The sequence below is a fragment of the Aedes aegypti genome, chromosome 2 (genome assembly GCF_002204515.2).
Source record: "Aedes aegypti strain LVP_AGWG chromosome 2, AaegL5.0 Primary Assembly, whole genome shotgun sequence".
Classification (NCBI taxonomy): Eukaryota; Metazoa; Arthropoda; class Insecta; order Diptera; family Culicidae; genus Aedes; species Aedes aegypti.
In genome coordinates, this window is record NC_035108.1 from 314,016,647 (window position 1) to 314,029,450 (window position 12,804).

Here is a 12,804-nt window from a genome sequence, read left to right on the forward strand (position 1 = left end):
TGCAAACATTTTCGAACGTGTGATTGAAAAATCTTAGCAATTGAGTACAAAACATGAAGATAATGCCTTACTGAACCTTCCCGTCGTGGAAGTCACCAATAAAACAGCTTTACTTCTTTTATTTCACTGATCAAAAAATGTAAACAAACTGCCTCCAGAGTATCGCCATAATTGGGCTCTCATACACTCCTTGTACCAGTTATCGACATAGTGGAAATAACACGATTTCCAGCTTAAAACAGTAGATATGATAGCTCACCAGCTAAATTTATTCATTTTTTCTTACTAGGCAACATACATTATTCGGTTGAAGCAGTTTTTCCGGATGAAAACATACATTTCGTAAGTGGTGTCCTTTAGCAAACTGCTAAGAAGGTGACATATGTGTGAGGCAAAATTTTCAAATGTTCATTTTTCGAAGCTTATTGCACGAATGTTCTTATCAAGGTTTAGTTACCATCAAAAACAAATAGGTTTATCATTCCTATGAATATAAGCCGTTATATTCTAGTGAAACAATAAGAAAAATCTCTTTTTGTTCCCACTATTGCCATAATTGGTGCTATAGCCATAATTGGTACTTCTACCCTAATTCATTCAATTTTGTTCGATTCATACTCCATTATCAAAGTTACCCCAAAACAGAAAACCGACTTTCGATTATATGAAAAATGATATATCCATTCAGAATAAATCTTTTGGCAATCTATCAACTGCAATCGATAGCTAGGATGCCAGTACTTGTTTTAAAAATATAAATTATAATTCTTTGAAACAGCATGCATAAATATTCAAGTTTTCTTCGAAAAAACTATCAAAGTTACCCCGTTTTACGGTACTGAATAATACAAAACAACAAAGTTTGTTATAATTTCGTTACTAAAAAGTTTATGTCTATATGAAAGAAACAACGAATTTTGTATGGAATCTGCAAGCTAGATAAAAAATTCGAATAAATTTATATTAGGTACATCGGGCAATTCTAATCAAACTATGTCTCAATCAAAAGTTCAAAGCCGCGGTTCAAGGCTCCCCCAAATCTACGCGACTTTTTACGGCGACAGCGACAAATAATCGTCGCGATTTCGTTGTTGTGTCGCTGCAAGCACTCTTCTATGGAACCATCTTGACTAACGCGACGCGAATCGCAGAAAAATCGCGTCGCTGTGGCTAAGACGCGCTCATCATACAGTGCATGCAGCGAAACATCAGCGAAATCACTACGATTGCTTTTCGCTGTCGCCGTAAAAAGTCGCGTTGATCTGGGGGAGCCTTCAATCTTTGGTGCAAATCTTCGATTGCATCCAAGGCTCAGAACGATGACACAAACGAACAGACAGAAAACAGGTAAGGGGCTGTCCATTAATTATGTAAGGGTTTATAGGGAGAGGGGGGGTTTTATGATTTCTTACGCGCCATACAATTTATTTTTAATTTCCATACAAAAAATCTTACCATGGGGGGAGGGGGGGTTGAAAACCCCCGAAAATTGTCTTACGTAATTAATGGATCGCCCCTAATATTCACGTTTAGCAATTTCTACTTATCGTGTCTTATAGTATGATATAGTAAAATCCTTGGTTTTTTCATAAAGTTACCGCTAAATGTTATTTGAAGTATTGATCTTAGTTGATCTGCTTAAATAAAATTATTATTCAAGCCTCAAGGGTTTCGCGATTTTAACAAAGAAGTTCCATATATGATCGTAGAAATTTATCCGCGTGGATTTCAACCGTTCCCCGTTCAACTGCTTTGTGCCATTATTTGAACCATAGTTTGAACCGAAGTACACATGTACCAGGTTCGGTTTGAAACACTGGTACAGAGACGAAGCGCGTTTGCGGTTCAACACAAGTTGCAAGATTCAAACCAAAGTTCACTTCGTTCACTGAACACTATTCCTAGAACACTGGTTATGCTTGTAGAAGTTAAGGCTTGTAATACAAAGAATTCTGTTTGCTGACGACATCAAAAGAAATTCAAAGAATTCTTTTTGCTGACGACATCAAAACTGTTGTAGTTGTTCGTTGCGAGAACGATTATCTGATGCTACAACATCTAATCAACGTTTTTTGCGAATGGTGCGATAGGAACTTCGTCACCATAAGTGTTCAAAAATGCAACGTTATCAGTTTTCACCGCAAGCAAAAGCCAATTATCTTCAACTATACCATTGATGATCTGCCACTACATCGTGTAGATACTATTCGAGACCTAGGTATCACGCTAGATTCAGCTCTAACTTTTAAGCCCCATTATCTGGACACTATCGCCAAAGCTAATACACAGCTCGGATTTATGTTCAAAATTGTGGATGAATTCCGTGACCCTACCTGTTTCAAAGCCCTTGTGCGTTCCATCATAGAGTTCGGATCCGTCATCTGGTGCCCATACCAAAGGGTTTGGATAATGCGACTAGAGACCGTACAAAGAAAATTTGTGCGCTACGCCCTTCGGCATCTGCCGTGGAGAGACCCCACAAGTTTGCCACCATATGAACATCGGTGTCAACTGTTGAGTATTGACACTCTTGAGAGCAGAAGGTCTACAGCTCAATCAGTGTTTGTAGCTAAAGTTTTGGTAGGCGAAATTGATTCACCTGAAATTATTGCCAATCTGTCAGTTTATGCACCAGAACGGCCACTCCGTACAAGAAGTTTCCTACATCTCCCTGCTCGGACAGTTAATTACGAATTACATGACCCTATTCGACATATGGCAACACGCTTCAACGAGCACTATCACCTCTTCGATTTCGGCTTGAAAACTTCTACATTTCGACAACGGATTGAACGAGTGTTACGCGAAGAAGAACGGGATGATAATTGATATTTGTTTGACGTATTTTTAAAGTGTTAGAATTAAGTTATTCGTTGTCTTTGTCTTCACTATGCGTTTCAAATAGTCGATTTTTTTTAACTTTAATTGTTCATTTAGACACATAGTCAGATTAATCAACATACAGTCATCCCTCCATGAGTCGATGTTCCATTACTCGATATCGACTCATGGAACCATACTAAAAACATAAAATCATGGTTACTATGATGGTCCCCTCAATCAGCTTTCCAAAGAATAGCTGTTCCATGACTCGATATTTCCATGAGTCGATGGTCCCTTCAATATCGGTTCATGGAGGTTTGACTGTATATACAAATACAAATACAAATCCTTGAAGAATCAAGAACATCAATACAAAACTCCGTTCACTTATAAGAAGAATTGAGTTATCTCATAACTAAATGCAACTGCTTACGCTTGTAGATCCTAGGATCTATATTCCGTGATATCCTTGAAGTACCTAGAACTGCTAATGAATCAGTACAAAATTTCGTTAACTTACATGTAGGATTCAGATTATATGCTATAACTTAAAATTACAACTAGAGTACTCGTCACACTTGTAGATCCTAAGGCCTGTTTTACATGGAATTATTGAAGAACCAAGAGCATCAGTACATATCGGTACATTGATCCATTTACTTATATAAAGAAGTAAGGTTTTTTTGCCATAACTAAATAATACCAATATACAACTGCTTACGTTTGTAAATACTCAGGCATATATTCCGTGGAGTCCTTGGAAATCCAAGAACATCGACACAACTCAATGCAATACTTCGTTTAATAATATAGATATATAGGGGCCTGTGCCATATGAAAAACATCTATTGATAATTGGTTACGCTTGTAGATCCTTAGGCCTATATTCGATCCGTACAAATTAATATAATACACCGTTTACTCACATGGTTAGGGGCCTTTGAAGTATTTGAAAACTATTTATTCAATGGAGTCCTTGGAGGACTAAAAACATCCGTACAAGCTAATCAAATATTCCGATGACTTTGAAAAAACTATCGATAGACCATTGATTACGTTCGTAGGTTCTAAGATTTATATTCGATGAAATCTTTGGAGGACCTAGGACATAGGTACAAGTTATAAAAAATATCATCTTACAAGCTGGTAAACTTGCATGCAAGTTTATTGAAATCGATAAATAGTGCATTTTTTATATTCAATATCTTAAAAACCAGACGTGCTACGACATTTTCTAAAAACGGTAATAGATTAGGCAATTCCAAATTTAGTTTATAGCGGTACTTTTAAGCTTGAGACAAAATCTTGTTCCACAGTGTAATAATTTAATCAATGGAGGAAGTATGAAGTGTAGTGATTCAACACATGCCTATCATACCGAGGTCATGAAATCGAATCCCAAGGGGAATCTGAAAGTGTCATCTTATTCCTAACAAAAATAAAACACTCCAATTCGATAGAGGATTATAAATTTCGTAAACTAAAATGTAAAGGAACCAAAGTTGTTTTGAAATTAATTTCAAAGTCATACTAACTCTAGTTCATTATAGTTTTCATTTTTAGCCAAACGGCATTCGACCAAATGATCCTTTCGGCCAGATGGCGTTTAGGCAAATTAAATTAGATCAAATGGAATTCGGCCAAATGACACGAAACCGTTATAAGATCGATAGAGGATAAATAGTTATCTGCTATGAATCAAATGACCAATTTTGAAAAAAAAACTCCTTTTATTCTTGCACTCACACCCACATCCCATAACTGGAACCTTTAAGCTACCAATCGCCATCAAAGCGGATAATTGCGAAGCCATCTTGTAACTGCAGCGTTAGCGTATAGCGAAAATCTATTTTCTTTTCATTTATATTCATTACCTTTGTGTACCTTTTCTGCCGTCGTCTATCATTCCGCTCGGCTGCTCCACGGTGCGATTCCGAAAATGGAACTCGGTCACATCCACCCAGGTAAACGACATGGGAATGCAGCAGTGCCGTTCGACCAAAGTGCAGATCCTTGGCGCACCCCAACTTCGGGTGGATCCTCCCAGTGTAACCGTTTTCCGAGGCGAATCACTGCTCATTCGGTGTCTGTCCCAGGACTCGGATCAACAGTACGGCACCCTCGGGTACAGTTGGACAAAAAACGGTGCTCTCTTCCAATCTGACCCGACCGCCGAAATGTGGGAAGACCTCTATCCGGACGGCAGCATTCTGAAAGTGAAAAATCTCCAGGTAAATGAAGACAAATGGCAAATGGAATTTCCCAGGAAGCGTGCTACTAATGACGAATTCCATTTCAAATCGGTCGGTTGCAGAACTCGACTATCTTCGGTTTGCAGTAAAATTAAGACATATTTTCAGTATGATGAAATAAGTGCTTTCCATAAAAACTTATTGGAATCAACCTAAGTTACTATCAAACGGTTTGAAGAAAATCAATTGGTAAGAACCAAAACCATTTTTCGAAACTGTTTTAAAATCATTCCCCTTTTAAACCATTTTTTTAACCAAAGGTTACAAAACTACATTCTCCCAAAAAAAATTGCATGTGAAAACTCATAGGCCATTTTCAGAAGTTATTCTTGAGCTAAAATGATCGATTTATCTATAGAAAACACTTATTCTTCCCCTACTAAAAACATGTGTAAAAATACTATCCAAATCGAAGATGATCGGGTACGATTTTTAACAATTCAGTTTCATTCTGCATGGAATTCCTCTAATGGGTCCAATTTCATTCCCGATTTTTTGCTCGTTTACAGAAATCTGTTGTCTACACCTGTATCGTATCGAACTCCGTTGCACCGATATCGAAGAGCGTCCACGTGACAGTGGTCGAACCGGGAACTGTTACGTTGTGTCCGAAGATTTCGGACTATGGCGTAAACTGGCCGGCGAGCGCATCAGGGCCAGCAGTTTTGGCCGACTGCCCAGGACGAGGAGAAGGTCAAGCTAAGAGGATCTGCGAGCAGCGAGACTTTGGGCGTCCGGAATGGCTTACACCGGACTTTTCCCAGTGCGTTCCGGACGCTGTCAACGAAATCGAGAGAGAGGTAAGTTTCTGTTAGTTGAGAACCAGTTAAGGGTATGCAATATACTCGATGATTTCGTCAAACACCTTTAGAAACAAAATTTATTGAATTAATCAGAATTAATTGAAGCGATTTTTTTTTCAATCTCGTTGAAATGAAAATATATCGCAGATAGGGAGCCGGATCCTTTTCTTGACACTTTTGATTCACTTGGGCAGTTATTTTTTTATTTGGTCACAATATGCGTCGTATTGAAGTGCTTCTTACCGCAAAGTTTCAGACAATTCGGCCGAGAAAAAACCCCCATGCCAAAATGAATCATGGAAGTGCCCAACAGATTCTGCACCCTATTTCTCGATAATAAATGAAATATTACGGAATTATTGACAAAAGATGAGCTGCTATAGTATAACTATATAATATACAGTATAAATTAGTATACTGAATCAGTGATTGTTTTAAACCTTCCCAAATAGTTAAATTTCGGTTCGACATTTACGATCAATGCATTTCAGTAGATATTGACGTCATAATCCCGGTATTACAGCGATTCAACTCATTTGTAATTCCGTGAAATGATTCTATAATATGAAAATAGTAATAAATAATTAAATTTCAACAAAAAAATCCATTTGATAAAAGTTTACGATATTGCTGCGCACGGAAAACAGTTGCTGGTATGGGAAATTGTCAAAATGCGTTGCTTTGTTATTCAATGCACGGAATACTCAAGTAGACTTGTTTGATGTTTGAGCGATGTTGTATTTAAAAAATATAAACACATCTTAATGAAGAAAGAGTACACACGGCACCGTAAAACGACAAAAAATTTACTTGTGATTTCATTCACGGTCGTTCTTCCTTGACCCAATCTCACCCACACTTTTAATGTTTTAGACACCGTATCGAAAAAAATAACATTTTTGTGGAAAAATCAAATAGGAACCGCAAAGTACGAGTGAAGTGTATTGATAATACTTTCAACCTTTTACTAATATAACAACAGAGGTTAAAGTACATGCGTGATACTTTGCACAGGAGAAATTTAATGTTACAAATTTTATCTAGTTTCAACATACAAGTTTATTAATATATTAAACAAAAACTACTATTTCCAAAAATGTATATTGTGATATATAATGTGCAATAATGTGTTCCCTAACTTATGAATTATTAATTTTAGTAAAATCAGCGTTTTTAGCTGAACCATCTCATAAATCATAATTTTCCATTTTGACCCAATCTCACCCCCTAGACTCATTGTCACCCCCATCGACGGTATATCGAAAATACCTGAAAAGCTATGACTTCGTGAAGCTATCTTGTTGGGAAAGAAAAACTAGCATTTTTTTAGAATTTTACCATTTTGCCAAATTTGTTTTGGGGGCTTGGTATTATAATGGTTACCGCTTCAGCTTGGTAAGCAGAAGGCCTTGGGTTCAATCCCAGGCCTCGTTCGTAGGTAGACTAATTTTTAGATATGTCTCTTGGTTGTGCAACCTGTATCTATCGACATCTTTCACTCTTTCAGCTTACACTCTTTCCACGCTCATTCATATGGAGTTCAACAGCTATTGAAGGATATCCCATAACTACTTAGAGAACATTTCTGATATGAAAGCGTATCAGGTAATCTCTCTAAGGTTTAGGAACAACATTTATACCCAGGATATAGCATGAGTATGAAGTTGATTCAAATATTTTGATTGATCTTTGGTTATGCCTACAGAAAGAACGCCTATTAATCTTGTAGATCAGAAGGCCAATATTCAGATAAGCTTCTGAATAACCTTACACTTAGTTTGACTCAAATCTTGTGAGATCGTAAAATTCCAGCAGCTTGTTGATTAGAAGGTATGTATTCAAAGCAATTTTTTAACTGTTGTAAGCAATAGTTTACTCGAAACTTGTTAGATTTTGTGAGCATAAATCATATTTATTAAGCTTAGAGAGTTCGCTTGTTACGCCTGTTGATTCGAAGTCCTGTTCTCAATACAGTTCTTGGAACAAGTCACAGGACTTAAATATAAGTAAGACATATTTTATTACCGTTTTAAGTATGCTCCTTACTTGTTAATTTTCAAGAAATCACCGGTTATGATTGTAGACCTGAAGAACTTTACTCAAAGAAGTTCAAGGGTAACCTGGAAGCGTAGTCAGAACCACAACCTGATTTTAAGAGTGTATGATCATTGTGAACCCATCATGAAGCGTTTGTTTTTATCCGTGTCTGTTTTTAATTTTGCTGTTAGTGAATATGCTGTCAGCTATCGAGCTTTTTTGGATGCTGTCAGTTATTATGCTGACCGCTACTTTGTTTCTGTGTTACTGTGTTTCCTGCCCTCATCGCTCGCCCCCGCAGGAGCAAGCATCAAGGTCGAAGGATCAAACGCTACTGACACTCGCGGCACTTTTTCACTACTACGGGTCGAAGGATCAAACACTACTCACTCGTGAGAATTATTTGGCAACTTCTAAGAAACTCTGAATTCATTTTAAACCACTTCTTGTATTTCAAAACCACATAGAGAATCTGTGCATTTTTCTCGAATTTTGTTATAAACTCACGAAGAATCTTTAAGAACCCATGAGAACATCTAGAAACCGCTAGGATACTGTTTGAGATTCTTCTGTTAGTCCATTGTATTGGAGACAATTCCAGATTATCTTTGGGAAGCACCTGATAACCTTTTCGAAACCCTTTGGAAGATTTTAAAATCTTATTGAGACTGTTTTGAACCTATGAAAACCTTATTGTAAACGCCTTCAGAACCTTTTGTGTATTTTTTAACCTTTTAATACTTTTCGCAAACCCCTGGTTCATTTTGAGGAATATTTTAATCCCTTCGGGTACATAGAGTAATCGAATTCTGCTCGCCTTCGAATGGCCAGGTCTCCTAAGGGTATCCTCAGCTTGTAGGTTTATGCGTCTGTCTAACGGATAAGGAGTCATGTGTTCATATCTCATCTGATGAAGTTGATTTCATTTTGCAATTCCAAATTCGATTAATACCTATGACACAAGTATTGTGTTATAAGTACAAGGCACAGATCAAAGCATTAAGAACCTTAAGATCTCGATTTACGAACTAGTTCCCACTTTTTACTGATAGAAAGAGATGTGTAATGAAAGAGCATATCAGTAGCATTATGACTCTTACATACGACTCTTCAGTATAGGAGAGTAGGCCGTTTCATGATGGATTGACGTGATTGTAAACATGCTATTACGATAAAAAAATTACAAAAGAGTTGTTGACGTACGAGATGCAGAAAAATGATTTTTACAGTACGAGTCGTACGACCAGCCTCGCTGGATTTTGACAATGATGCAGTAAAAATCGAGTTCTGTAACGAGTTGGGTACAGTATTTGGGACGCATTGAACATTGTTATTTCTGAAAAATATTGTTATTGATCCAATACGCTATACAAAGCAGTTGCGTAGTTAAAAGGCGTTACGTGATTGTCATTACCCAACTATTATGACACTGCATAATTCATACCGCATACCTTTATAACCAGTATCGTGCATTATTCATGAATTTGTTAAACACCGTGCGACCCAATCAAACATTCCCCGAACAATTTTTAAATTCTATCCACAAGACAGCAGCGATGTAAATATTCATCACCAGTAGGAGAGATCCGGGCTCGCCGATTTGAATTCGTACACCTTGACGTTTGCTTTAAACAGCACCATTTACATTCATCGACGACAAATGTCCTTCCGTTTTGGCAGACTCCGGCCCACTTTTCTTTCTTGGATGGTTTACCGAATGGTAGCGGTGCTGAAAAGAGGAACGTGGTGGGCTTATTTTATCGTTATCGATTTGGAAGGATTTGCTATGCAAAAGAGTATCTTTTGTTATTTTCGAGTGTTATTTGCAACGTTCCTTTTCTGTTTGTTGCCTTTTGGCAAATATTCGCAACCTCTCGAGGGAGTATCCGCTGTTCAAGAACGGTATCGTACAAAAATGACGTAATGGTGAGGGGAAGTGGATCAACTCTAGAGGTACGTACAATAAGGATTAGAAGAGTTGGAACGGGGATCGAAAGAAGCCAATTTCAGTGTTACGTGTTATTTGTATACCAAGCCAACCCACCAAGTTCATGGCAAAACACAGTGCTCCCCAGACCGTTGTTATCAGAACAGAAAATGTCCATAAAATCGGAGCTCACACACAAGTCGTCTCATGAGCTTGAGCTGCATGTCTTGGTAGAATTTGGAATAAAACAAACGACGAACCGCTTTTACATGCCGTAGAAGTTTTTCTACGATCAACTCATTTTTCACAGGCTCAATCGCGATTAGACATTACGACATTTATATTATGAAAATCATAGGCCACAAAACTAGTGCTTCTAATGGCTACGCCTCAAAAAAAGGGCGTAACTTTAAATTTTGTTGATGTTATGATTCTTAACCCCGCCAAGAGGTTATAAACTACAAGACAATCCAACTATGATGGTTTATTTCTTCTGATAATCACGGTAAATGAAAAACTGTTCAAATATCTTTGATTTCTTTAAAGGCATTCAGCTCAGTCATAATCAACGACCGGTGAGCACATTTTCGGTTTTCCTGATAATAACAGTCTGGATAGCACCGTGAAAAAGGATTCAGATAACGCACTGGGATGGTATGAATATGGAAATATAACCTCTTGGCATCGGAATTGCAACACAGGTACGACGACGAAACTGTGTTAGTGGATGCGAAAGACAATACAAACGGTGTCATTCACTGGGATACTGAAGTTGGAGTACTTCGGAGTGGAAGTTGGAGTGTATAAATATTTGCTTTTGGCCGTCTAGGAAAGCGTGGGGTTCAAGAGTATCCATATTCCATACGGCACAATGCATAATTTAGGCAAGTAATGTATATGTACATCTTTAATAGAGTTTATGTTTATTGTACACTGCAAAATTTTGTTAGAGGATTTTTCTGAGTTAGACAGATTTTAAAACAACATTTTGCATATTATTTAACAAATAAGGTGGGGCAAAAGTTAGAGGGGGCAAGAATTTGTTTTTCAAATTCCTAGCTCCATTCAAAACTAATGATATCAATGTTATGTTGGTTCAAATACTATTTAAGTAAGAAAGATTTACTCCAAATATTACAGCAATCGGCTGAGATTTGGAAAACAATATGACTTTTTGCTGATTTTAGACGTGAAAATTGTAATTTTCACTTGAATTTTATTGCATGGATCAATATAAAAATAAAATCTAATTCGATTTTTTATGTAAGGCAGTTTCTAGACCTATAGTAAGAATGCTCTGAAGTGGATAAGTTGTTGTATGAGTGCGTGGAAACCATTTTCGGCCCACATCGTCAAAATTCAAATCAGCAAAATTTCGAGCCACATGTCAACTCACAGAAAAAAGCTTTAAATTGGTTGAAATCCACATGATATTTTTCTTTTTCTTCTTCTTCTTGGCATTAGCGTCTCCACTGGGTCAGTACCTGCTACTCAGTGTTGTGTTCTATCTGAGAGCACTTCCACAGTTATTAAACTGAGAGCTTTCTTTGCCATTTTCGCATTCGTATATCGTGTGGCAGATACGATGATGCTCTATGCCCAGGGAAGTCAAGAGAATTTCCATTACGAAAATATCCTGGACCGACTGGGAATTGAACCCAGACACCATCAACATGGCTTTGCTTTGTAGCCGTGGACTCTAACCACTCGGCTAAGGAAGGCCCCACATAATGTTTTTAAATTTAACGATTTTTTTCGGGTTGTGCAAAAAGAAGTCACTAATGTTCCATTTTTTACTAAGTTTTACAAAAAAACCTTGTTTGGTGTGGTACTAATTCATTTGTTTGTTAAATTGTTATAGTTTCTCTGGAAATAGTGATCATTCCACTAAGGTCGAACTTTTGCCCAACCTCGCTCTAATACGTGGAACTTTATTCTATCTAAACACACAATTGTTGACTAGAGGGATAACCATTCTTCCATCGTGACCTTATAAATATTTTCAGCGTATAATCGATATTTTTCACGCTAGCATCTATTTCACAGATGGCAAAGAATACATTATTGTAGACTATGTGAGCCAACTCAATTTGAACATATAAATAACTTTCTTAATTCTAGTGATGTATAAGAAAGCTCCATAAATCTCCTTTCAATTAGACATTGGGACAATTCAAATAACAAAAATGCATAAAAATTTCGTTCTAAGACTAGTTCTATTGCAACAGCCTATTATCAGCTTTAAAGTGAGGATTTAAAAATGGCTCAACGGTGCTGACCAGCATAAATTTGAATGCATTCATATTTGTGATTAATACTTTATATCTTTTCCCCTCTTATTATATTTCCTTGGGATTATTCATATAGAAATATATTATGCCTAAATGACCTTAAAAGTTCATTCAGGATTTTGACATGAAGACGAACATTTCCTATAGCCTCGAATGGTTATCCCACGGATCGCAGATTCGGAATCAACTTCTGTTCTTCATTGATCAAGATGTTGTGCTATATACATCGTTTCTGCAAGCATATTCAAGATATTCTCCTGAAGAAATTCTCTTAATCAAATGGTCACTTACTGGTGATGCCCAATCGATTAAGTTTTCGTCTCATACGGCTGTTCGGTTCTCCAGATTTGTGCTCGCCTACCAACAAGCGTCCTCATACTAAAGTTTTCATAAATGTGAACTTGACCAGAGAAACCCGTTCAATTTTTCGAGAAGCCAAATCTCTCCGTGGGTCCCACGGGTATAAGTATGTGTGGTGCAATAACGGGAACAACTACTGCAAGAAAGATGACTCTGCGGATGTCTATATCATTGATTCTATTATAGAGCTCAAGAAATTGCGCTCATCTTTCATAGCTAAAACACATGTAAATGAAACTTTTACCAATACTAAAATCAACTTGTTGTATATGAACATAAACTCAATACGGAACAAACTAGCAGATTTATTG

General features: G+C 37.2%; 1 protein-coding gene across 1 annotated transcript in view; it reads left to right on the forward strand.

Moving 5' to 3' along the window:
- The window catches only part of LOC5563749, a 636,451-nt gene that overhangs the window by 415,398 nt on the left and 208,249 nt on the right, over positions 1-12,804 (forward strand). Inside the window, exons 10-11 of the mRNA XM_021845713.1 lie at positions 4,788-5,054; positions 5,585-5,875. Of these exons, the coding sequence (XP_021701405.1) occupies positions 4,788-5,054; positions 5,585-5,875 (558 nt within the window). The remainder of the gene's footprint in view (positions 1-4,787; positions 5,055-5,584; positions 5,876-12,804) is intronic.